This window comes from Mirounga angustirostris, unplaced genomic scaffold, assembly GCF_029215605.1.
Source record: "Mirounga angustirostris isolate CCGP_5_RB_7025 unplaced genomic scaffold, mMirAng1.0.hap1 SCAF_2, whole genome shotgun sequence".
Classification (NCBI taxonomy): Eukaryota; Metazoa; Chordata; class Mammalia; order Carnivora; family Phocidae; genus Mirounga; species Mirounga angustirostris.
Genome location: NW_026991710.1, coordinates 92,407,164 through 92,434,904, shown reverse-complemented (window position 1 = coordinate 92,434,904; position 27,741 = coordinate 92,407,164). Strand labels below are relative to the sequence as shown.

General features: G+C 38.3%; 1 protein-coding gene across 9 annotated transcripts in view; it reads left to right on the top strand.

The window, feature by feature from the left end:
- The window catches only part of ZGRF1 (zinc finger GRF-type containing 1), a 104,597-nt gene that overhangs the window by 65,158 nt on the left and 11,698 nt on the right, over nucleotides 1–27,741 (top strand). For 6 of the 9 annotated variants that reach the window (XM_064584971.1, XM_064584976.1, XM_064584969.1 and 3 more), the window contains exons 19-26: nucleotides 2,200–2,343; nucleotides 4,797–4,911; nucleotides 5,914–6,176; nucleotides 8,012–8,171; nucleotides 18,667–18,744; nucleotides 19,146–19,290; nucleotides 22,871–22,998; nucleotides 25,896–26,019. In XM_064584971.1, coding sequence (XP_064441041.1) covers nucleotides 2,200–2,343; nucleotides 4,797–4,911; nucleotides 5,914–6,176; nucleotides 8,012–8,171; nucleotides 18,667–18,744; nucleotides 19,146–19,290; nucleotides 22,871–22,998; nucleotides 25,896–26,019 — 1,157 coding nt within the window. The remainder of the gene's footprint in view (nucleotides 1–2,199; nucleotides 2,344–4,796; nucleotides 4,912–5,913; nucleotides 6,177–8,011; nucleotides 8,172–18,666; nucleotides 18,745–19,145; nucleotides 19,291–22,870; nucleotides 22,999–25,895; nucleotides 26,020–27,741) is intronic. The other 3 variants (XM_064584972.1, XR_010409497.1, XM_064584973.1) reach the window with 3 other exon arrangements.

The following is a 27,741-nucleotide window of genomic DNA, read 5'->3' as shown; positions in this document are numbered from 1 at the left end:
GATTTTTATCATCATCCTTTACTATTCTCTTTGTGGCTTCTGTAAGAATCTCACTGCTCTGAGGTAGGCATGCCTTTCCCTTTCCCACTGGCTGTTTTCTAACATTATATTAGATTTGTATTTTAAATTTTTCCTGCCATATCAGTGGGATATAGAGAGAAAGGAAAGGTGGACAATTTTTTTCTGTCAACTATATTGAATTGGAGATCTTTTTAAAAATTGTGGTGATGGTTAGATTAAATAAATATTAGCAAATAAGGAATAAATTGTTTATATGTTACCTCAGTTGGCATTTTTTTTTTCTTTTTGAGAGAGAGAGACAGAGAACAGGGGAGGGGCAGAGGGAGAGTGAGAGTCTTAAGCAGGCTCCAAGCTCAGCGCAGAGCCCCAGGTGGGGCTCGATCTCACGACCCTGAGATCATGGCCTGAGCTGAAATCCAGAGTCAGATGCTTAACTGCCTGAGCCCCAGGCGCCCGGCAAATATTTTTAAAAATTAAATATAAAATATACTATAATATAAATCAGCTTTTTCTAAAGTATAAACATTTTCTAAAACAATAGTTCTATGGGGGTATTGATAAAAGTCAATGTAAAAAAAATAGATTCTGTGTTTAAATAAATTTGGAAAATGCTGTGTTAAGCAAATAACCTTAATCTAAGATTTTTCAGAACCTTAAATATGCTGATGCATTGGACTTTCCAAGATGGGAATGTAGCCAGTAAATGATCTTTTATGATGCAGTTGAGACTCGTGATTTGTCAGTTAATTTTCAAAGTTCATTTAAGTTAAGGATTATAATAAATAATGCATATGAACATTTAAACTTAAAATATTTGAATATATTTTTATTTAATGATCTTTTGATGAAGAATTAAGGCTTTTGCTTAGACTATGGGTTTTTTGATTGGTGATCATTTTTATCTTGTATATACCATACCCACAAATACACCACCCATAAAGATTTACCATTCTGGGGCACCTGGGTGGCTCAGTTGTTAAACGTCTGCCTTCGGCTCGGGTCATGATCCCAGGGTCCTGGGATCAAGCCCTGCATCGGGCTCCCTGCTCAGCGGGAAGCCTGCTTCTCCCTCTCCCACTCCCCCTGCTTGTGTTACTGCTCTCGCTAACTCTCTCTCTGTCAAATAAATAAATAAAATCTTTAAAAAAAAAAAAAAGATTTACCACTCTGAATTCTTAAACATGGAGCAAGAACGTGTGAACCAATCTAAGTGTAGAGTGATTTAAATTTTTTCAATCTCTTCTAATCTTTTACATATATCTCATCTATACTTGAGTCAAAGGCAGTTTTTTTGTGTTTTGTGGCTAAAATTTTTAAAGCAAATCTTAAGTCTTTCTAAATTATTTAATTTTCTTAAAGCAACAATTATTTTTCTTCATACTCATAATGGTTCAAATAATATCTGATTAAGTTATAATATTATAACTAATCCAACTGGTATAAATAAGTTTTAGAACAAATACAATTGACTCTTTGTATTAACTCAACTGGTGGTAGAAACGGTGTACAGGTATTCTGGGAAATAGCCTACTAGCTATGAGTACTCAATATGCTGTGGAGATGGCATGTTATACAGAAAGAAGAACATTAATTAATCTAGAGCATCAGTTAAGTAGAAGTCTGTTAAGAGAACTTGTATTCTATCCACAGATTGCCAACTTTATTTGTGCATGAAAACCATTATATGGCAGAGCATCTTTTTAGACTAATGTTCTACCTTGGGAAAGTCTGATATAGCTATAAAGTTGTTTTATAAGAAAGATGAGTTAGATGTTATGTTGCTTTATTTATATTTTTTAATATAATCATAAAATAACTTTAAAAACATAAAAGTAATTGCATTAAAACATGAAAATGTTACTTATTCAGATCTTAGTTTGGGTGGAATCTGGTAGATAATAACTAATTTTGGTTTTGGAGAAATAACATATGACTAGGCATGTAAGAAATCCAAAGTAGTTTTGAATTGAGCATAGTTCTGAGTTCTTTAAAAAATGTTTGTCTTGGGTGCCTGGGTGGCTCAGATGGTTAAGCTTCTGCCTTCGGCTCAGGTCATGATTCCAGGTCCTGGGTTCGAGTTCTGCATCGGGCTCCCTGCTTCTCCCTCTGCCTCTCTCTCTCTCTGTCTCTTATGAATAAATAAATAAAATCTTTAAAAAAAAATGTTTGTCTTTTCAGATGATCTTTGGGTGGTTTCAAAAACCCTGGACTTTGAATTGGATACTTTTATTGCATGTAGTGCTTTCTTTGGACCATCATCTATCAATGAGGTGGAGCTACTACCTTTGAAAGGTTATTTCCCCTCTAACTGGCCCACTAACGGTAAGTGTTATCATGCCCATATTAATTGATATTAAAAGAAGAACGATAGACATAAGATGCATTGTGAGCAAGGATGCTAACTTTGTGTGGGATTATTTGATTAAGGCCAACAAAAAGCCAACCACCTCGGGGCGCCTGGGTGGTTCAGTCGGCTGTGTCTGACTCCTGATTTCAGCTCAGACCATGTTCTTAGGGTTGTGAGGGTGGGGCTCTGCACTGGGCTTGGAGCCTGCTTAACATTCTCTCTCTCCGTCTCCCTTTGTTCCTCCCCTCTGCCCCCCTCCCTGGCTCACACACACTCTCTCACAAAAAAAAAAAAAAGCATCCATCTCTATTTCCTGAAAATATGTGTAAAAGTTGAATATATAAATATTTCTGCAGTTCAAGTCTCAGAGGGCTAACAATATAATAAAATCTTGAACCCTCACTTAAGTATTTGTTAAAGTTGATTTGTTTTTTAAGATCCATCTATTTATTGGGGCACCTGGGTGGCTCAGTCGGTTAAGCATCTGCCTTCGGCTCAGGTCATGGTCCCAAGGTCCTGGGATTGAGCCCCGTATCGGGCTTCCTGCTCGGTGGGAGGCCTGCTTCTCCCTCTTCCTTTCCCCCTGCTTGTGTTCCCTCTCTCGCTGTCTCTCTCTCTAATAAATAAATAGAATCTTAAAAAAAAAAAAATGCATCCATTTATTATTTGAGAGAGAGATAAAGAGAGGTGGGGGGGCATAGGAAGAGGGAGAGAGAATTTCAAGCAGACTCCACACTGAGCACGGAGCCCAGTGCGGGGCTCGATCTCATGACCCCGAGACCACAACCCTCAGCCGAAACCAAGAGGTGGACACTTAACTGGCTGTGCCACCCAAGCTCCCCTAAAGTTGATTTTTATATAACTGATTTTTAAAAATATAAACATTAAAAGTATAAAGAAGAATTTTCTTAAATCATTTCTTACATTAAGTTCTGATTCTCTTGGTTTTTTTAATTCTTTTGGTTTATTTTTCTAATAGGGTACACTTAGTAAACACATCATTTCTTTTTACATTGAGAAGGTCTTGTAGATTTTACAGGGATTTTGCCAGCAATGGAACAGGAAGGTATGATTTTTATTTTGAGAAAGTTTTAATAAGATAGTAGGCTACTATCCTTATTAGTATTTTTTTTATTTTTTTAAAGATTTTATTTATTTATTTGACAGAGAGAGACACAGCGAGAGAGGGAACACAAGCAGGGGGAGTGGGGGAGGGAGAAGCAGGCTTCCCGCGGAGCAGGGAGCCCGATGCGGGGCTCGATCCCAGGACCCTGGGATCATGGCCTGAGCTGAAGGCAGACGCTTAATGACTGAGCCACCCAGGCACCCCCATCCTTATTATTTTTTAATAAAGGAAGTTTTAGTAGCCTGAATCCCTATCCAGTTCTAAGAATCTATAGATTACTTTATGCCTCTTGATCTCTGGAATAATTCCTGATAGTTGAATTTGGTCTATAATTAGAGACACAACATTTAATGATTCACTTCAAGTTTTTTTTTTTTAAGATTTTCTTTATTTATTTGTGAGAGAGAGCAAGCACAAGCAGAGGGAGAAGCAGGCAGAGGGAGAAGCAGGCTCCCTGCTAAGCAAGGAGCCCGATGCGGGGCTCGATCCCAGGACCCTGGGATCATGACCTATGCCGAGGGCAGATGCTTAATCGACTGAGCCACACAGGCGTCCCCATTTCAAGTATTTCATATACATTTTTAACTTTTGATTTTTTTCTTCAGGAACTGAAAAAGCTAGTCAACTAGCTTGAGTCCAGTAAAAGCCTAATTACCTAAACATTTGTTACTTAATATGTCACTTTCATATGCATATTTTCGTATTTATTGCAGTTCTTTCCCCCATATCAGCATTCTAACTTTATGCTTTCCATATTTTCCTATAAAATAGTTGCACAAATAAAATGTTCAGAAATTACACAAATAACTACTGTACAGCACAAGATGGTCTGCTTATTAGTTGGAACTGTCAAGCAGTGTCACCGTGCACTAACTCAGAACAGTTGTTCTTGCTCATTAGCTGACGTATAGAAGTCTAAATTTTATTTAAGTTATGCAATTTATGGATACCCATTATGAAAAGTATGAATAAGCGGGTAGTATTGTAGTTTAATGGATAAAAGGACCTCCATATATACTTAAGAGTTTATTTTATGTCATGTGATTAATTCAGTAGCCAAGCTCTGAGTTATATGAACATTTGGGGAGGGGCGGAAGGCAGAGGGAGAGAGAATCCTAAGCAAGCTCCATGCCCAGCACAGAGCCCAACACAGGGCTCGATCCCATAACCCTGAGATCACAACTGGAGCTGAAATCAAGTCAGATGTTTAACCAACTGAGACACCCGACTGAACATTTTTAATAGTTTTTTTATGATCCATTTTTTTATATTAAATGTTCATTTTCTGCATTCTCTCTACAGTAGTGGTCCATGCATTGTTGGTTTGTAATGCTAGCACAGAGCTGACCACTTTGAAAAACATTCAGGACAACTTTAATCCAGCTACTCTACCTCTAACACAGTACTTGTTAACAATGTAAGTCATTATTTTACCCTTGGGTCATTGGTATTCCAAAATGTGACTAAATGTGAATTTGAAAATGAAATCAAAGTACATTACATAAATTTTTGCCAACAATATTCTTATTATCTTTCAGAGACCATGAGATTACTGTTAGTCACTAGTTAAAAATAAAAGGATGTTACTGCAATTTTTTTCCATTTGTCAAGGAATAATATTTTAAGGACTTTTTTGAGTGTTAATTTTTTTATTCATTTGTATTTTTATGCCTCAAATGATTTAATATCTAAAAGAATCCTTTTACAGGTTGAATTCAGTAATGTATATTGATGCTAACTTTATTCTTGACATAACCTATAACTTACTTTTAATTTTTCAAGTACCATACCCCTTTTTAAAATATTGGAAGTGATATTCTATTAAATTCACTAAAATGGTAGAAAAAGTATAGTTTCTAATTTGGAATTTTATGGAAGTTCTAGGTAAAAAATTAAAATCCTTCTGATTCCATTATATTATTATCTATCTTTGTTATTTAATCTTTGAAATGAATTCATTCTATATAGAATTTCTTTATAGAAATAGAAATAAAGCCAATTTATTTATTGCAGTATTACCTGAAATAGAGGCTATATTAATTATCTGTCAGCCTTATATAGTGGAACATGGGCTTTAGGTCAGTGCACCACTTATTATCCGTGTGCTTTTTGGGAAAAAATTTAATATTTCTGTATCTTTATTTGGGGTAATTACTTCCTAATGTTGTTTTTAAGATTACATCAAATAGTATGTAAAATGCTCAGCATAGTACTTGCACATAGTTGATGGTCAACAAACGTTAGTTCTCTTCTCTTTCCCCCTCCTTCAGATTGGGGCATATATGCATTTATGCCTTTAAAAAAATGTTCTCTGGGATGCGTATGAAGTGAAGGTTAAGCTATGAATAGGTTTATTTACCTATTTCAAAAACCGCTCATTTTTCTTTGATTTTTTTTTTTTTTGCTGCCTTTATACTAGGTCTTCATCAACTATAGTTAACAACAAGAAAGTCAATAAGAGAAGATTTATCCCACCAGCCTTCTCAAATATCAACACAAAATTTGAACTTCTCAGCCTAGAAGCAACGTTGCAGTTAGCTAGTGAATTAATTCAGGCACACAAGTTAAATAAGGATCAAGCTACAGCTTTAATTCAGATAGCTCAAATGATGGCATCCCATGGAAATGTTGAAGAAGTGAAGGAACTGCAAATCCATACCCTCCCTATCACGATCATACATGGTAAGAAGTAAGAAAGATAATAGTTTTAGTAAATATCCTGTTATATAAGCTTTTGTAACTTAGCCTGCTTGTAATTTCCTAGTCAGACAAGATTCCAGAAAAACTCTGCATAGATTATTTTGAATCTGAACCTACTTTAGTAAACTATTAGATGAGAGCAGAACTGACCACCCTGAAAGGGAGAATAGGCAGCGTATCTGATGAATGAGTAGCATCATGCACTCATTATTCACAGCATCCAGATGTGATCTAGATATCCATGTGTTGCACTATCAGAGTGAACTTCAACTCTGAGCAGCAAAGCCTTTTATTAATTCCTAGTTAGTTTACTCTTTCATCCTCCCCAGCAGCTATTCCAAACCTTCATTCTCATAACCCCTCCTGGCCCCTGCCCCACTCTCTCTGAAACTGATCTTGCCTCTAAAACAGGAAATGGAGCTTATAACAGAAACTCCTCTCAATATCCTGCCATCCTCCAATTTACCTAAGTTTGAATCTATTTTTTAACCCCGTTTGGTTCTGTCCCAGTAAGGGAGCTTTACTTTCCCCTCTTAGAGCTAATTATTCTATTTGGATTCTGTCACCCCTTTAGCTCATTTCCTCTCACAGACCTCCACTCCAGAGCTGTTTTGTGCTACTTTGAGGATTTACATTACATCCACCCTGTTGACCAAGCTAGATGTCTGGGAGTCATCCTTGATTACTCTTTCTCTCTAGATGAAGTGACTCTCTTAATCCTCCTCCTACTCTCTTTTTATCTTCCCTCATCAGATCAGTCACTGAGATGTTTCCCTTCTAGTGTCTACCTTTCTTTCATATCGGTTTTCTTCTCTCCAGATCACTAGCATCACCTCAATCCCAGCCTTCACCATACCTTCATATAGCCTACTGGTGAGAGGGTGGGCTCTCAAGCTAGAATCCTGGGTTTATATCCTGGCTCTTTTATTTATTAGCTATATGATCTTGGGCAGGTTACTTATCTTTTTAATTTCCTGCCTTGTAACGTGGAGTTGATAATAGCATCTGTCTCTTAGGATTGGAAGATTAAATGAGTTAACTGGTTGGTAAAGGTCTTAGAACAGTGCCTGTCACATGGGAGGCACTCAGGAAAGTTAGCATGTATTAGAGTATTGTAACAATATTGTAACAGTTACTGTCACACCACTTTCTAATTGATCTACCTGTAGTTTTACCTTTCTTAATATTTTCACTTAAGTAGTTTTTACAAAATACAATCTGCCTAAGTCAGTTCTGTTGCTTAAAATCCTTTAGGGACTGTCCCTGGCCTACAAGACAAAATTTAAACTTTTTAGCCATACCATGCAGAACTCTTATGATTTATCCTCTTGCCTATCTTGTCAGCCTCGTCTCTTGCCTATTTGCTATAGGCTGTATACAAATAGGTAACATCTACATACTTTGTCATGCCTTTGCCTAGAATGACCCTTTATTTAAGTCGTCTGGATATCTTATGCTGAAAGACTTCGTTCTGCTACTTCTTATTTTTAGGAAACATTCCCATCTCCACCAAAGCAGAAAGGAATGTTCTTTTTTTAATTAATACCATAACAGTGTTACTTACCTTATCATTTTATCATTGTTCCTTTACTTTATCTGTTTTCCCAACTAGACTAGGGTCTCATTGAATGTGGAGATCTTTGGTTATCTCCTTATCCCCTGTGCTTAGCACATAGTGGCCATTCAGTGAATATTTTTTGAATAAATTAATTTAAACAGAGGAGAGAGGAAGGCAGATGGATGAAATGTTTCTTGTGCTTTCAGAAATTTATTTATGACACTGCCTTTATTTTTTCCCCTTCCTTCAAAATAATTAGGTGTTTTTGGATCAGGAAAGAGTTATTTGCTGGCAGTGGTGATTTTGTTTTTTGTACAGCTATTTGAAAAGAGTGAAGTTCCTACAGTTGGAAATGCAAGACCATGGAAACTTCTCATTTCTTCTTCCACTAATGTAGCTGTGGACAGAGTACTTCTTGGGTAGGTATGACTAGTGTATTTAAGTAGCTAATATTTTATTATTTTATTTTATTTTTAATTTTTTAAAAAGTTTTATTTATTTAGTCTCTACCCCCAATGTGGGGCTTGAACTCAGGACCCCAAGACCAAGAGTCACATGCTCCTCCGACTGAGCCAACCAGGCACTCCTAAGTAGTTAATATTTTATTTTATTTATTTTTTATTTTTATTTTTTAAGATTTTATTTATTTATTCATGAGAGACAGAGAGAGAAGCAGAGGGAGAAGCAGGCTCCCAAGGAGCAGGGAGCCCGATGTGGGACTCGATCCCAGGACCCTGGGATCATGACCTGAGCCGAAGGCAGACGCTTAACCAACCATCTGAGCCACCCAGGTGCCCAGTAGTTAATATTTTAGGTTATTGTTGAGAGAGGCAATCCATCATGGGCCCTGAGTGTCCATGCACATTTTTGCTGGGTATGTCAAAAATTCCAGGCCTTAGTCTCTGACTCAAGAGCCAGCATCAATGAAACAGTAATAAATTAAGTTTATTAGGTTGTAAGTAGGATAAAATCAAATACCAAACCTGACCATTTTGGCACAAAGATAAGATACTCACTAAAAAGTTCAGTCATGTAAGACTAAAATGTATATTGTTGAGGGAGGCGATCTGCTCTGGGACCCTGAGCATCCCTACTGGGATGCTAAGGATGCAAGGCCCTGACCACTATTACCCAAGACATTTCTCAGTGTTATGTTTGCAGCAAGCAACCTTGACTGACAAGGTAGTATCTCCCTCCAGGACAAAGAGCAGGTTTGCTTGCTGATTGTTATAAGAATAGTGGCTCTCCAAGTTCAGTGTTCTTTTCTGCAGCTCAGCACATTGCATGTGCAGGCATCCATCTGGACCTTCTGTATCTTTCCACTGGACTTGGGGGCCAAGGGAAACCAGTGCATATTTGTGGATGCTTATGCTGTTTCCTGTGCCATGAATAAAAATCCTTTGTCTCTGACTCAGGAACCTTGGAAGTAGGCTAAAATCGCAGAACCAACTTATAGGTTATTCTCTTATATACCTGTCTGTATGAGCATATAATAGTAAAATAGCTGATCAGTTTAGTCAAATTAAGTTTTTGATTTTAATAAGAGGGATATAAGGAAGATAATCACAATCTGTCCTGCAGGTATAAAATTTTTGTGATTGTGTAAAATTTTATTAAAAATGCAAAGAAAGGGGCACCTATGTGGCTCAGTCAATTAAGCAGTTAAGTATCTGACTCTTAGATTCGGCTCAGGTCATGATCTTAGGGTCATGAGATCAAGCCCTCTTTGGGCTCCACCCTCATTGTGGAGTCTGCTTGTTCCTTTCCCTCTCCCTCTACCCCTCTCCACACTCGCATGCCCTCTCTCTCTCTTTCTCTCTGTCTCTAAAATAAAATAAATACAGTCTTAAAAAAATTTTTTTTTAATGCAAAGAAAATAGTATATATTTTACCAATATCTCAATGTTTAATTATCTGAATTTTGACATAAATGACAAAAGTTTGATTAGGAGAAATAACTCATTATTTCAAAATGTGTAGGCTTTTTAAAAATTAGCTTTTATAATTACATAAATGAATGCTTAAGGTGGAAAATATGCAGACTATACAGATAATATATTTCTTTAGAGATTTTTTGTGCATACACACATACTCATTTATTTTCCAAACTTAGCATTCAACATAATGTATTATTTATTTTGTGTCCTGTTTTTTTCACATAAAGATTAAGTATTGGAGTGCCTGGGTGGCGCAGTTGGTTGAACGTCTGACTCTTGGTTTCAGCTCAGGTCATGATCTCAGGGTTGTGGGATCCAGCCCTGCATGGGGCCCTGTGCTCAGTGTGGAGTCTGCTTCAGATTCTTTCTCCCTCTCCCTCTGCCCCTCCTCTGCTCTCACACTCTTATCTCTCTCTCAAATAAATAAATAAAATCTCTCTTTTTTTTTTTAAGATTTTATTTATTTATTTGACAGACACAGCAAGAGAGGGAACACAAGCAGGGGGAGTGGGAGAGGGAGAAGCAGGCTTCCCACGGAGCAGGGAGCCTGATGCGGGGCTCGATCCCAGGACCCTGGGATCATGACCCTAGCCGAAGGCAGACGCTCAACGACTGAGCCACGCAGGCGCCCCAATAAATAAAATCTTAAAAAAAAGATTATGGTATCAAATCCTCTTAGAAAATATAATTTTTCTTAGCTCTGTCATATGCAAGGATCTGCTTATACTTTTTTTTAAATTTTATTATGTTATGTTAGTCACCATACAATACATCATTAGTTTTTGATGTAGTGATCCACAATCCATTGTTTTCATATAACACCCTGTGCTCCATGCAGTACGTGCCCTCCTTAATACCCATCACCAGGCTAACCAATCCCCCCTCCCCCCTCCCCTCTAAACCCTGTTTGTTTCTCAGAGTCCATAGTCTCTCATGGTTCATCTCTCCCTCCAATTCCACCCCCCCCCCATTTTTCCCTTCCTTCTCCTAATGTCCTCCATGCTATTCCTTATGTTCCACAAATAAGTGAAACCATATGATAATTGACTTTCTCTACTTGACTCATTTCACTTAGCATAATCTCCTCCAGTCCCGTCCATGTTGATGTAAAAGTTGGGTATTCATTTTTTCTGATGGCTGAGTAATATTCCATTGTATATATGGACCACATCTTCTTTATCCATTCATCTGTTGAAGGGCATCTTGGCTCTTTCCGCAGTTTGGCTATTGCAGACATTGCTGCTATGAACATTGGTGTGCATATGGCCCTTTTCACTACATCTGTGTCTTTGGGGTAAATACCCAGTAGTGCAATTGCTGGGTCATAGGGTAGCTCTATTTTTAAATTTTTGAGGAACCTCCACACTGTTTTCCAAAGTGGCTGTACCAACTTGCATTACCACCAACAGTGTAAGAGGATTCCCCTTTCTACACAACCTCTCCAACATTTGTTGTTTCTTTCCCTGTCCATTTTGGCCATTCTAACTGGTGTAAGGTGGTATCTCAGTGTGGTTTTGATTTGGATTTCCCTGATGGCTAATGATGATGAACATTTTTTCATGTGTCTGTTAGCCATTTGTATGTCTTCTTCAGAGAAGTGTCTTTTCATATCTTTTGCCCACTTTTTTACTTGATTATTTGTTTTTTGTGTGTTGAGTTTGAGAAGTTCTTTATAGATCTTGGATACCAGCCCTTTATCTGTAGTGTCATTTGCAAATATCTTCTCCCATTCTGTGGGTTGCCTCTTTGTTTCGTTGACTGTTTCCTTTGCTGTGCAGAAGCTTTTGATCTTGATGAAGTCCCAAAAGTTCATTTTTGCTTTTGTTTCACTAGTTTTTGGAGATGTATCTTGAAAGAAGTTGCTGTGGGCGATGTCAAAGAGGTTGCTGCCTATGTTCTCTAGGATTTTGATGGATTCCTGTCTCACATTGAGGTCTTTCATCCACTTTGAGTTTATCTTTGTGAATGGTGTTAGAGAATGGTTGAGTTTCATTCTTCTGCATGTGGTTGTCCAATTTTCCCAGCACCATTTATTGAAGAGACTGTCTTTTTTCCATTGCATGTTTTTTCCTGCTTTGTCAAAGATTGACCATAGAGTTGAGGGTCCATATCTGGGTTCTCTATTCTGTTCCATTGGTCTATATGTCTGTTTCTGTGCCAGTACCATGCTGTCTTGGTGATCACAGCTGTGTAATATAGCTTGAAATCGGGCAACGTGATGCCCCCTGCTTTGTTTTTCTTTTTCAACATTTCCTTGGCGATTCGGGGTCTTTTCTGATTCCATACAAATTTTAGGATTGTTTGTTCCAGCACTTTGAAAAATGTCATTGGAATTTTGATTGGGATGGCATTGAAGGTATAGATTGCTCTGGGTAGCATAGACATTTTAACAATGTTTATTCTTCCGATCCATGAGCATGGAGTATTTTTCCATCTTTTTGTGTCTTCTTCAATTTCTTTCATGAGTGTTTTGTAGTTCCTAGAGTATACATCCTTTACCTCTTTGGTTAGGTTTATTCCGATGTGTCTTATGGTTTTTGGTGCTATTGTAAATGGAGTTGTTTCTCTAATTTCTCTTTCTACAGTTGCGTTGTTAGTGTATAAGAAAGTAACTGATTTCTGTGCATTGATTTTGTATCCTGCCACATTACTGAATTGCTGGATGAGTTCTAGTAATTTGGGGGTGGAGTCTTTTAGGTTTTCCACATAAAGTATCCTGTCGTCTGCGAAAAGAGAGAGTTTGACTTCTTCTTTGCCAATTTGAATACCTTTTATTTCTTTTTGTTGTCTGATTGCTGTTGCTAGGACTTCTAGTACTATGTTGAACAACAGTGGTGAGAGTGGGCACCCTTGACGTGTTCCTGATCTTAAGGGAAAGGCTCTCAGCTTTTCCCCATTGAGGATGATATTCGCTGTGGGTTTTTCATAGATGGCTTTTATGAGCTTGAGGAATGTTCCCTCTATCCCTATACTCTGGAGAGTTTTAATCAGGAAAGGATGTTGTATTTTGTCAAATGCTTTTTCTGCATCAATTGAGAGGATCATATAGTTCTCCTCCCTCCTCTTATTAATGTGTTCTATCACATTGATTGATTTGCGAATGTTGAACCACCCTTGCATCCCGGGGATAAATCCCACTTGGTCGTGGTGGATGATCCTTTTAATGTATTGTTGGATCCTGTTAGCTAGGATTTTGTTGAGGATTTTGGAATCCATATTCATCAGGGATATCGGTCTGAAATTCTCCTTTTTGATGGGGTCTTTGCCTGGTTTGGGGGTTAAGGTAATGCTGGCCTCATAGAATGAGTTTGGAAGTTTTCCTTCTGTTTCTATTTTTTGAAACAGCTTCAGTAGAATAGGTATTATTTCTTCTTTGAATGTTTGGTAGAATTCCCCAGGGAATCCATCAGGCCCTGGACTCTTGTTTTTTGGCAGGTTTTTGATCACTGCTTCAATCTCGCTACTGGTTATTGGGCTATTCAGGTTGTCAGTTTCTTCCTGTTTCAGTCTTGGCAGCTTATAGGTTTCCAGGAAGGCCTCCATTTCATCCAGATTGCTCAGTTTATTGGCATATAGTTGTTGATAATAATTTCTAATAATTGTTTCTATTTCCTTGGTGTTAGTCGTGATCTCTCCCCTTTCATTCATAATTTTATTAATTTGGGTCCTTTCTCTTTTCTTTTGGATAAGTCTGGCCAGTGGTTTATCGATCTTATTAATTCTTTCAAAGAACCAACTTCTAGTTTCATTGATCTGATCTACTGTGTTTCTGGTTTCTAATTCATTGATTTCTGCTCTAATTTTAATTAATTCTCTTCTAATGCGTGGCTTAGGCGTCGTTTGTTGCTTTTTCTCTAGTTCTTTAAGGTGTAGAGTTAGTTGGTGAATTCGGGATTTTTCTATTTTTTTGAGTGAGGCTTGGATGGCTATGTATTTCCCCCTTAGGACCGCCTTTGCAGTATCCCATTGGTTTTGGACTGATGTGTTTTCGTTCTCATTGATTTCCATGAATTGTTTAAGTTCTTCTTTGAGTTCTTGGTTGACCCAAACATTCTTGAGCAGAGTGGTCTTTAGCTTCCAAGTGTTTGAATTTCTGCCAATTTTTTCTTGTGATTGAGTTCCAGTTTTAGAGCATTATGGTCTGAGAATATGCAGGGAATAATCTCAATCTTTTGGTATCGGTTGAGACCTGATTTGTGACCCAGTATGTGGTCTATTCTGGAGAAAGTTCCATGCACACTCGAGAAGACTGAGTATTCTGTTGTTTTAGGGTGGAATGTTCTGTAAATATCTATGAGGTCCATCTGGTCCAATGTATCATTCAAAGCTCTTGTTTCCTTGTTGATTTTCTGCTTAGATGATCTGTCCATTGCTGAGAGTGGAGTATTGAGGTCTCCTACAATTAACGTATTGTTATCAATATGACTCTTTATTTTGATTAACAGTTGGCTTATATAGATGGCTGCTCCCATGTTGGGGGCATAGATATTTACAATTGTTAGATCTTCTTATTGGATAGAACCTTTAAGAATGATATAGTGTCCTTCTGTGTCTCTCATTACAGACTTTAGTTTAAAATCTAATTTGTCTGATATAAGAATTGCTACCCCAGCTTTCTTTTGAGGTCCACTGGCGTGGAAGATGGATCTCCATCCCTTCACTTTCAGTCTGGTTGTATCTTTAGGTTCCAAATGAGTCTCTTGTAGACAGCGTATGGATGGGTCCTGTCTTTTTATCCAGTCTGCAACCCTGTGCCGTTTTATGGGAGCATTTAGGCCATTCACGTTGAGAGTGATTATTGAAAAATATGAATTAATTGTCATCATGTTGCCTATGAAGACTTTGTTTTTATAGATTGTCCCTGTAAATTTCTGTTGTATATCACTCTTGGGGTCTTTCTCCTTTTATAGAACCCCCCTTAATATTTCTTGCAGGGCCGACTTAGTGGTCACATATTCTTTCAGCTTCTGCCGGTCGTGGAAGCTCCTCATCTCTCCATCCATTCTAAATGAAAGCCTTGCCGGATAAAGTATTCTTGGCTGCATGTTCTTCTTGTTTAGTACCCTGAATATGTCTTGCCAGGCCTTTCTGGCTTGCCAGGTCTCTGTGGATAGGTCTGACGTTATTCTGATGTTCCTCCCTCTGTACGTAAGGAATGTCTTCCCCCTAACTGCCCTTAAGATGGTTTCCTTGGTTCTAAGATTTGCAAGTTTTACTATTACGTGCCGGAGTGTTGGCCTGTTTTTGTTGATCTTAGGAGGGGTCCTCTCTGCCTCTAGGACTCTAATGTTTGTTTCATTCCCCAGATTAGGGAACTTATCAGCTACGATTTGCTCAAATACATCTTCTAGTCCTCTCTCTCTCTCCACTCCCTCCTGGATTCCAATTATTCTGACATTGGAACGCTTCATGGTGTCACTTATTTCTCTGATTCTATTTTCATGGATTCTGAGTTGTTTTTCCCTGGCCTCCTCTTTTCCCTTTTTATCTATTATATTGTCTTCCAGGTCGCTTATTCTCTCTTCTGTCTCAGTTACCCTAGCTGTTAGATTATCTAGATTGGATTGGATCTCATTGATAGCATTTTTAAGTTCTGCCAATTCACCTTTTATTTCTGCCCTTAGAGACTCTATGTTGCCATTAATTGATTTCTCCATTCTAGCCATTGTCTTCACAATTGCTAGCCTGAATTCCATCTCCAACATCTTGGTTATATCTGCATCCATTTGTAAATCTGCAGCATAAGTCATAATCTCTGAGTCTTTTCTGTTTTGGGGGCTCCTCCTCCTAGTCATTCTGTTGATGGGTGTTTGAAGGAATGTATAGAGTCCAAATTATTGACCAGAACCCAAGCAAGATGCACCTGTTTTCTTGGGACCTTAGGGTTGCTGGCCTCTTGTTTTCCCAGCCTGTCTTCTGTGGAAGGGGCCTGCCGCGCTGTTACTCAGGCAACCCTGTTTGGGCGGAGTTGCCCTGTGCCCCTGTGGCAGGGGATGGGCTCAGCGGGAATCAGGTTTTGGGGCTTTTGTTCTCTGGCGCCTTTCCCTGGCGGCTTTCTGCATCTCTTCCGCGAGTCAGAGCAGAAGAGACCATTTCCAACCCTCTGCCTCAGAGCAGAGAGACCGCAGTCTGTTCTTCAGTGAGCCCTCCAGGCCACACCATCTCCGTTTCTGTCTGTGCTGCTATAAACTACAGCGGCCTGGGTTGTGCGCCCCTCCGCAGCGCCCCCAGTCCTGCCTCCAGGTCAGGGCACGTCTCTGCCCTTTGTGCTTTTAAAACCGCCAGCCGCTCCCAGTTCGTGCCCGCGCAACTCCGCCGCTCCGGGTTTCTGCCCCAGGGGCTGCAGTTCGCAGGCACGACCCCACCGCTCCGGGTTTCCGTCTTGGCGGCTGCAGTTCGCGTGCGCGCGACTCCAGTTCGCGTGCGCGCGACTCCGTCACTCTGGGTTTCCACCCCGGGGGCTGCCCTAAAGTCCTTTCCCGGCGCTACCGGTCTGTGAGTCTGTGCCCGTCCTCAGCGCACGAGGCTGTCACTCACCGGCGGTGTAGGATCCCCACGGCCAGGCACCCTCCCGCTGCCGTTTATCCTCCGATATCTGCCCACAGAATCACGGCTCCCCACTTCGTACCTCAAAACCAACCGCCTGCGATATTCTCTTTGTGGAGATCCAGATCTTCTTACATCTCAGGCTGGTTTCGTGGGTGCTCAGAGTGGTCTGGTAGATATCCAGCTCAATTTCGGGGACCAGCTGAAATAGGGTCCCCTACTCCTCCGCCATCTTTCCCCCCTCCCCTGCTTATACTTTAATTAAGCTGTTTTTTTAAAGTTTTATTAGTTAAGTAATCTCTACACCCAATATGGGGCTTGAACTCAGGACCCCGAGATCAGTAGTCCCACATTTCTCTGACTAAGCCAGCCAGGCACTCCTAATTAAGCAATTTTGATCAGTAAACATTTTTCAGATTTTTGCCATTATAAATAATATTGTGATAAAAATCCTTAAATATAAATGTGTCTCCATTTCTGATTCTTTCCTTATGAAAAAGTCTTAGGCCTAGAATAAAAGATAGAAACTTTTTTTAAGATTTATTTATTTATTTGAGAGAGTGAGAGAGAGCATGCACACCACGTGTGCATGTGTTGGGGGGGAAGGGAGGGGCAGAGGGAGAGAAAAAGTCTTAAGCAGGCTGCACAGTGAGCGAGGAATGAGGAGCCAGATGCAGGGCTCAATCCCATTACCCTGAGATCATGACTTGAGTCTAAATCAACAGTCAGTGCTTAACTGACTGAGCCACCCAGGCACCCCTAAACTTTTTTTTTAAGTAAGCTCTGTGCCCAGTGGGGGCTTGAACTCACAACCCCGAGATCAAGAGTTACATGCTTATTGCCTAAGCCGGCCAAGCACCCCAAGATATAAATATTTTTTAAGTCCTTATTAGGACTTAAATATCTAAAACAGAGACTGAATATATTTTTTGATTCAAGACAATGAGGAGTTACTTGGGGGCTAAACAGGAAAAGGTTTAGATTGCTCAGCTTGAGATGAAAATTTTAACTGTAGGCTGTTAGAAAAGTTAGAAAAATCACAAAAGTAGAATGAAGAAGGAAGGTAAGTACTGAATACTAAAACATTTAGGAGAAATTCTTCAATGTTTAAGCCTCTGATAAGGACCTGAGAAGTATGGATTTATAATTAGGATATACACCTCAACTTCATATAGGCTAGACTCACACACTTCTTCACATTAAAATAGCATTTAGCAGTGCCTTTCGACAATGTGCTCTGACTGTAATGGACAGGATGGGACAAAGAGTTTCTTGAGAAGAAATGAAATGTACTTTTTTTTTTTTTTTAAAGATTTTATTTATTTTAGAAAGAGAGCACTCGAGGCATGGGGAGGAGCAGAGGGAGAGGGACAAGCAGACTTCACGCTAAGTGTGAAGCCTGCGGTGGGGCTCATCTCATGACCTTGAGATCATGACCTAAGCCCAAAGCAAGAGGATGCTTAACTGACTGAGCCACCCAGGTGCCCCAAAACATACTTTTTACCCTATTTTAGTGGTATGATGAGGATACTGCACCCTCTATTATAAAAAAATTAACGTAAAATTGCATTGAAAACATGTAATCTGTGTTTTGAGACTGAAAAGTAGCTGACTGTCTCCAGGATGAGGACTATGAAATACACAGAAGTTGAAATCTATCCATCCATTGACATTAAACAAACTGCTTCAAAATTATTTAGGAAGACTATGTGTGGAAAGCTATAGTTTATTTAGTGTTGTAACTCTTTAAATTCCCATTTGAAGTGACAGATGTTGTAGAGGACTGGATATTCATTGAGCTCTCTACTCTGTTTCTAGCCTAGAACCAGAGCTGTAAGATACATGAGAGGGAAAGGTAGATGAGAGTTGCTTATTCACAAAGCCCTAATTGGGGGTGATGTATGTAGAAGAATGATCATAGCCCTTGAAGGTAGACAGACTTGCTTCGGTTGAATCATGGCTGACTCTACTTATTAGCTCTGTGGCCTCAGCAAAATTCCTCACTTTTGGAGTCCTCATCTCTAAGATTAGATACTACCCTGCAGAGCTGAAATGAGTATTAAGTGAGATAGTGTATGTAAAAATAAGGTATGCATTCCTAATAAATCCTGATGCTACGTATATGGTAGCTATTGTTTTCCATATTATTATGTCATTAGAGACAGTTTTATTTGTGATAAATACTGACATCACTATTTTATAAACATTTAATGAACCTTCAATATAATTTTAAAATTCTCTATAAAATGCATTATATAAAAAAGTCTTAGCTACATTGCATTTACTGAGTTTAGGCATATCAGATTGAATTCTATAACTATAAAATACACTGTTACATAAAATTAATTTTAATAACATAAATATTAGGTAAACTTTGCTTTATAAGTTTTTCTAAATAATCAGAATCTATTTTACCTTGTTTTCTTTAAAGGCTTCTCAGTCTTGGATTTGAAAAGTTCGTCAGAGTTGGGAGTGTCAGGAAGATTGCCAAGCCAATTTTACCTTATAGGTAAGAACACTGAATTCCAAAAGTCAGAGTGCTCAAAGAAGTATAATAATTCTGGGACGCCTGGGTGGCTCAGTCGTTAAGTGTCTGCCTTCTGCTCAGGTCATGATCCCAGGGTCCTGGGATCGAGCCCCCTGTTGGGCTCCCTGCTCAGCGGGAGGCCTGCTTCTCCCTCTCCCACTCCCACTGCTTTTGTTCCTTCTCTTGCTGTCTCTCTGTCAAATAAATAAATAAAATCTTTTAAAAAAAAAAGTATAATAATTTTATATAATTTTAAATTTGGTTTTTGAAGAAGAGTGGAAAAGCTTTATTTTTTTGGGTTAACTTAGAAAATCTGTATTTTACTTTTTTATAATGTGAAAATGGGATAAAAAGGGATATTCTTTTAAGTAATTCTTTTTTAGTTTACATGCCTCAGAAAATGAAAATGAACAACTGAAAGAACTACATGCACTAATGAAAGAAGACTTGACTCCTCTGGAAAGGGTCTATGTCAGAAAAAGTATTGAACAGCATAAACTGGGGACCAATAAAACCCTGCTGAAGCAGGTAAGTTTGTTTCTTAATTTATATATACTACTCAAAATTCTTTTATTCCTGTTGATGGAGAATATTTCCTTTAAATAAAACAAATGACTGTGATAGCTTAGATTCAAATAAAGTGTGTGTATGTCTATCCAGTGCATATTTTTATCTTATAAAACATTCTTCAAATTTGTGAACAGATCCAACTTACCATGACTGAGTTATCCTCTCTCCTTTTCCGTATTTGTAGATCTTTTTATAAGCTTAAAGAGGAAAGAGAAGAGGTGGGAATAGACTTCCTGGAAAGTTAAAATGAAACTTGGTTTTTTTTTAGGTGCAATGGGGAAGGAAAAGAAGGTCTGACCCTGGACAAAATACCCAAGTGAAATTTGTCTTTAATGCCTCCCTAGAAAGCCAAGCCTTTCAGGGTCTGTCTATATCTGAGAATCTAGGATGCTCAGACACTTGCTTCTAAGTATTGGAAGCCAAGACTGGACACACAGGATCCCAAGCTGTAACAAGTAGCAGTATCCCCTTTATCAGCTTCTGATCCGGGGCGGCTTCCTTTAGCTGGTAGCTGATGAGAAAGAAGTCAATCAGTAGCTTCCTCCAGTGAAAGGAGAGCTTGAGGAAAAGAAAGAGGAAGGGAAGAAAAGAGGGTTCTTGACTTCTTGGACTATGTGGACATTGGTTACTTTCTGCAAGAGATTTGGAAAAATCAACATACTTGGATCCCCATATTATGTAGCTATTTTCAGAAATATTGCTGCTTAACAAACATCTCAATACTTTAAGACAACAAACTTATGACTCTAAAGATCATTTGGCACGGCCCAGCTTGAGGCTATGGTTCAGATCTCTCACTCTGAGAACATTTGCTTATGGCATGATGGTCTTCTCCTGACAGATGGCAGAAGTGCAAGAAGGAAGCCTAGATCACACAAATACATTTAAAGCTTTTGTTCATGTCATGTCTGCTAATATTCCATTTGCTGCAAAAAGTCATATGGCCATGCCTAATATTTAGTGGGAGAGGGAAATACACTCCCCCTACTTCTCTGGTGAGAAGTACTGCAAAGTCACATGGCAAAGAATGTGGATGTGTAATACTCTTACAGGGAGGGAGAGAGAAATTGGAAATAATAACCAATCTACAAGTTTTGATTACAGAAGTCCTCAGGTTTCAGACTAGCTTTCTATTATTTTGAGTTATAGAGTTAACTCTACTTTCTTCTCCCCAACTAAATCCAGAAGGGCTTAGTTTGACTGTGTTCAATTAATGCAAATTAGTCATTTATGTAAATTACTTATCATTTTACTCACTTATCCAACATAATATTGATATGTAAGAATAATTGTTAATGATTTCTTTGATAATTTTCTTTTTTTATTATTATTATTTTCCAAGTGAAAGCCCAGATAGCATAATCTATTGTTCATTGGTATTATCTGTTCACAAATGAAAACTCTTTTATTTATTTTTTTAAATTACTTATTTATTTTAAAGAGAGAGAGTGAGTGAATGTGTGTGTGCATGCACATGCATGTGAGGGGAGGGGTAGAGGGAGAGAATCTTCAGGCAGCCTCCCCACAGAGCTTGGAGCTGGATCAGGGCTTGATCATGACCTGAGCTGAAACCAAGAGTCAGATGCTCAACTGACTGAGTCGCCCAGGCGCCCCAAATGAAAACTCTTTTAAAGGGAACATTTTTTAAAAAGTTTTGTCTAACAAATTTCCAAGGTCCAATTAGGCATTCAGAGCTAACACATTTCTAAAGTGACATGTCTTTACAATAGAATTAAATTTTAAAAATGCTTCATAGTTAATTGCTATTTCCTAGATCAATAATAAAATATCTTCTGGGGTTAGAATCTTAGCAATATGATGACAAATTAGTAGATACTCATATAATATTTTAAAGAAAGCTTAGTTCTTTATGTTTTTGTATTAGCTATTATATTTTTTTTTTTTTAAGATTTATTTATTTGACAGAGAGAGATAGTGAGAGCAGGAACACAAGCAGGGGGAGTGGGAGAGGGAGAAGCTGGCTTCCTGCGGAGCAGGGAGCCCGATGCGGGGCTCCATCCTAGGATCATGACCCGAGCCAAAGGCAGACGCTGAACGACTGAGCCACCCAGGCACTCCTAGCTATTTCTTTTTTAATGGACAGAGAGAGAGAGTGAGAGAGGGAACACAAGCAGGGGGAGTGGGAGAGGGAGAAGCAGGCTTCCCACCGAGCAGGGAGCCCGATGTGGGGCTCAGTCCCAGGACCCCAGGATCATGACCTGAGCCGAAGGCAGTTGCTTAACCAACTGAGCTACACAGGCTCCCGCCCCTAGCTATTTCTTTTAAAAAAACTTCTTCCTGGTTCATAACTTTCGGGTTCTCATTCTAAGGTTGTCTTTCTCTGACTGATTTACTTTTCTTAGGATTGTACTCTCTAGCTCCATCTATATCATTGCAAATGGCAAGATTTCATTCTTTTTTATGGCTGAATTTCCAGAATTCCAGAAATTAAATAATGAATGATATTTGAGAGTGGTACCATGAGCAGTGTATTTTACTACAGTGGTGTCTTCTGCTGGATCATTTTAAAAGAGCTGAATATTCAAAAAGTGTGGAGTTTCTAATATAAATGTGGCTTTGTGATTTTTGTTTTTAACAAAAGGAAACTAACTGACAGAGGGCTGTTACACGTGATGAATGTTATTATTAATGTATATATTTCTTGTTTCACAGGCTCTATGGAGGCAGTATTTAATTTGTAAAGCATATTTTTGTCAGTCACATTTGTTGACAAAAGATATGGTCTGTTTGTGTGGACTGCCCTTGCTACCAAAAAGTGGAATTATACTTCAGATTGTTAGGAGAGAAAAAAAATCGTGTATGCGTATGTGTGTATATATATGTGAGTGTGTGTGTATGTCTGTAGCTATTAGACTACTAGGGCAATTGAACACATCTAATTAGAAAATTCAGTGATTTTCCTCTTGTTTATGTTTAGTTCCAGAGATTAAATATTAGCTTTTTTATCAGGCTTTTTGCCTTGAGAATAATGGTATTCTGCTATAATAATTTGAGAATTATAAGATTCTTACAGGCTTACAGGCCACAAGTACACTTTAATTTACTGTTGTTTAGAAATAGTATTCTTTACTTTCTTAAATAAGTCAAAATCCTAGTGTGATTGAAGGTTAAGCAAAATACAGTTTATAGCATATTCACTGTTCTTTGTGGAGAATTGTGGCCTGTGTTGATAATAATGCATGTTGCGTTTATCCAGCTTTGTTTAGAAGGATAAAATATTGATGTCATCATTAATATTTTTTAAATCCCTGATAATATAATACCTTCCTTGTGAATATCAAACTGTGCCTTTTATTTGTTCTTATTAAGGGACTTGTGGCTTAAGTAGCCTATGTTCTGTGATTTCCATTTCCTACGTGGAAATAATAAAAATGTGGAGATAAAGTGACCTGTTATTCCTGATTGCCAGTAATTAGGACAGCTCATTTCTGATTTTAGATTTACAAGTTCTTTGGTAAATACATTATCTTATTTTCTCAAAAGGTTGTTAATTAATAACATTCTTGTTGTACTAAAGGTGCGAGTAGTTGGAGTTACCTGTGCAGCCTGCCCATTCCCATGCATGAATGATCTTAAATTTCCTGTAGTAGTGCTGGATGAGTGTAGTCAAATAACTGAACCGGCCTCTCTCCTTCCTATTGCAAGGTAACCTAAAAATTTCTTTTCTGAAAAGCACTCAGATATCACGATTATTTCAAATAATTTCGCACTTCAAACTCTTACCAAACTTTTGTGAGTATTCTTAGCAATTTAGATACTAAACTGATTATTTAAAAGAATGCAGAGACCTGTACCTCTGAAACAAATAATACATTATATGTTAAAAAAAAAAAAGAAGAAAAAGAAGAAGAAGATAGCAGGAGGGGAAAAATGAAGGGGGGAAAATTGGAGGGGGAGACGAACCATGAGAGACTATGGACTCTGAGAAACAAACTAAGGGTTCTAGAGGGGAGGGGGTGGGGGGGATGGGTTAGCCTGGTGATGGGTATTAAAGAGGGCATGTTCTGCATGGAGCACTGGGTGTTATACGCCAACAATGAATCATGGAGCACTACATCAAAAACTAATGATGTAATGTATGGTGATTAACAACATAATAATTAAAAAATAAATAAATAAGAGAATGCAGAGGAAAATTTAGGGGGGTTGGTTAATGTGTCAAAATTTTGTTAGATCACAGTTGAGATATTTGGATCACATAATTTTTTTTTTTAACTTTTAATTTTAATTCCAGTTAGTTAACATAGTGTTACATTAGTTTTAGGTGTACATTATAGTGATTCAGCGCTTCTATACTTCACCCTGTGCTCATCACAAGTGTCCTCCTTAATCCCCATCACCTATTTAACACCCCCCCAGCCTCCCTCTGGTAACCATTAGTTTGTTTTCTCTAATTGAAAGTCTGTTTCTTGATTTGTCTCTTATTTTTTCCTTTGTGTATTTTATTTCTTAAATTCCACATATGAGTGAAATCATATGGTATTTGTCTTTCTCTGACTGATTTACTTTTCTTAGGATTGTACTCTCTAGCTCCATCTATATCATTGCAAATGGCAAGATTTCATTCTTTTTTATGGCTGAATAATATTCCATTGTATATATATACCACTTCTTCTTTATTCATTCATCAGTCAATGGACACTTGGGCAGCTTCCATATCTTGGCTATTATAAATAATGCTGCTACAAACATAAGGGTGCATTACCCCTTTGAATTAGTGTTTGGTTTTTTTTTTGGAAGAGTATTTCTTTTTTTTTTATTATGTTATGTTAATCACCCTACATTACATCATTAGTTTTTGATGTAGTGTTCCACGATTCATTGTTTGCATATAATACGCAGTGCTCCATGCAGAACGTGCCCTCTTTAATACCCATCACCAGGCTAACCCATCCCCCCACCCCCCTCCCATCCGGAACCCTCAGTTTGTTTCTCAGAGTCCATAGTCTCTCATGGTTCATCTCCCCCTCCGATTTCCCCACCTTTTGAATTAGTGTTTTTGCATTCTTTGGGTGAATAACCAGTAGTGCAATTGCTAGATCGTAGGGTAGTTCTATTTTTGATTTTTTGAGGAGCCTCCATACTGTTTTCCACAGTGGCTGTACTAGTTTGCATTCCCACAAACAGTGCATGAGGGTTCTTCTTTCTCCACATCCTCACCAATCCAGTTGTTTTTTGTGTTGATTTTAGCCATTCTAACGAGTATGAGGTGGTATCTCATTATAGTTTTGATTTGTATTTCCCTGGTGGTAGATCACATAATTTTTTTTAAAGATTATTTGAGAGAGAGAGAACACAAGTGGGGGTAGGGGAAGAAGAGGAAGAGAGCAGACTCCCTGTTGAGCACGGAGACCCACACAGGGCTTGATCCCGGGACCCCGAGATGAGGACCTGAGCCGAAATCAAGAGTCAGACACTTTTCTGACTGAGCCACCCAGGCACCCCAGATTACATAATTTTTAAAGCCTTGATAACTCTAGTGCTAGGATTCTCCTAGGACCTTGCAGATTTCTCAACTAGATTAAAGGTTCCACTATAGATTTTTCTACAAAAACTGGACATTTTCCCATGATATCCTACCTCTATTTAGAAAGACATATAGCCCCCAGGAGCCTAATTTACTCCACCTCTAAAATAAGAGTTTAAGCCAAATGACTTCTTTTTTTTTTTTTTTTTTAATTTATTTATTAGAGAGAGAGAGTGAGAGAGAGAGCACAAGAGGGGGAAGGGTTAGAGGGAGAAGCAGACTCCCCGCTGAGCAGGGAGCCCGATGTGGGACTCGATCCCGGGACTCCGGGATCATGACCTGAGTCGAAGGCAGTCGCTTAACCAACTGAGCCACCCAGGCGCCCTAAGCCAAATGACTTCTAAGAAAGCCTCTGAGTTTACAAAATTTAAAAGTCATTGTTTCTCAAAATGTGTTCTGCAAAATGCTAGTTCCATGCAGAGGCAGGTAGACATTTAGCAAATTTTATGTGGAAAAAAGTTGTAAAGGATTTTTTACTGAATAACTTCAAATCCCTTTAATACATTTATTAACATTATTAAGCCTTGTTAGTTACCAGAACTTTTTTTTTAAGATTTTTTATTTTCAAGTAATCTCTGTACCCAGTGTGGGACTTGAACTCACAGCCCAGAGATCAAGAATCGCATGCTCTACTGACTGAGCCAGCTAGGTGCCCTAGTTCCCAGAACTCTGTGGTATTCCAGTTCTTTGAAATACATGCTAGAAAATAGTGCATTAAGGGGTGCCTGGGTGGCACAGTTTGTTAATCCTCTGACTCTTGGTTTAGGCTCAGGGTCATGATTTCAGGGTCATGAGATCAAGCCCCGTCGAGCCCCTTGAGCCCCATTGGGCTCCGGGCTCAGGAGTCTGCTTAAGTTTCTCTCACTCTCTCCCTCTGCTCCCCTACCCCTGCTTTTTCTCTCTTTCTCTATCAAATAAATAAATTTTAAAAAACAAAACAGTGCAACAAGTGATGTGAATGCATGCTTTTTGTTGTTGTTGTTGCTTAGATTAACTTTTGGAATTCTGTTTTTAGGTTTGAGTGTGAAAAGCTGATTCTTGTTGGAGATCCCAAACAGCTTCCTCCTACTATTCAGGGTTCTGATGCAGCTCATGAAAATGGATTGGAACAAACTCTTTTTGATCGGCTTTGCTTAATGGTACTACTGCTAAATTCATACAGAATTATCATTTATTGATTATACACTATGTAGATTGATAGAAAATGAAAATATTAGAACTACTCTATGCCCTAAAATAATTTTAACTGGAATTGTTTAGAAAGTACCCCTCTTAAAGATAATTTAAATTAATTTAATTTAAATGCCTTTTTATAAAATGAATATTTCCCCCATGTACTTTAGTAATGGGTAGTAAATACATTGCTTTTGCTCCAAAGTTTAAAAAACTCTATAATGTCTCTATTATCCCTGTCCCCTATTGTAGAGCTGTTGTAGAGTACTACTTCACATTTAAAAGAATTTTTTCAATTAATTATTAATATATTTTTAAGTTGAGGTAACTAATTCACCATAAAATTAACCATTTTAAAGTGAATAAGTCAGTGGCATTTAGTACATTCACAGTACTGTGTAACGACCCCTCTCTAGTTTCAAAACATTTTTTTTTTTTCTCTTAGATTTTATTTATTTATTTGAGAGAGAGAGAATGAGAGAGAGCACATGAGAGGGTGGAGGGTCAGAGGGAGAAACAGACTCTCCGCCGAGCAGGGAGCCCGATGCGGGACTCGATCCCGGGACTCCAGGATCATGACCTGAGCTGAAGGCAGTCGCTTAACCGACTGAGCCACCCAGGCGCCCCTCAAAACATTTTTATCATCCCAAAATAAAACGCCATACCTGTTGAGCGGTTATTCTCCATTCCCTCCTTCCTCCAGCCCTGGCCACCAGTTTGTTTTCAGTCTGTATAGATTTATCTGTTCAGGAGATTTTATATCATACAGTTTACAACTTTCATATCATACAACTTGGAATCTATACAATATTGACCTTTTGTGCCTGGCTTCTGTCACTTACCACAGTGTTTTTGAGGTTCATCCACACTGTAGCATATGTCAGTGCTATATTACGTTTTTTTAAAAGTACATTCACAATGTAGTGCAGCTATCACCCTACTCATTTCTAGAACTTTTTCATTATCCCAACAGAAACTTTGTACCCATTGTTTAATATGTTTTCCTGAGCTGATAACCTCTGTTCTACTTTCTTCCTCTATGAATTTGCCTACTCTAAGTGCTTTATATAAGTAGAATCCTACAGTATTTGTCCTTTTGTGTTTGGCTTATTTACTTAGCATAATACATTCAGGGTTCATCCATGTTGTAGTATGTGTCAGAATTTCATTCCTTGTTAAAGCCAAATAACATTCCATTGTGTGTAATACCCCATTTTATTTATCCACTCATCTATGGATGGATATTTGGGTTGTTTCTATCTTTCAGCTATTGTGAATAATGGTGCTATGAACATTGGTATACAAATACCTGTTCACGTCTTTGCTTTCAGTTCTTTTGATTATACACCCAGAAGTGCTACTACTGGGTTATATAATGCTTTTATGGGTTTTTTTAATCCATTCTCTTTTTTGTTTTTAAGTTTTTATTCAAATTCCAGTTTGTTAAAATTCAGGTGTACAATATAATAACTCAGTACTTCCATACAACACTGGGTGCTTCTCACAACACGTGCTCTCCTTAATCCCCATTACCTATTTAACTCATCCCCCTACCAACCTCCCCTCTAGTAGCCATCAGTTTGTTATCAGTAGTTAAGAGTCTGTTTCTTGGTTCCCTCCCCCGCTCTTTTTTCCCTTTGCTTGTCTTGTTTCTTAAATTCCACATATGAGTGAAATCCTATGGTATT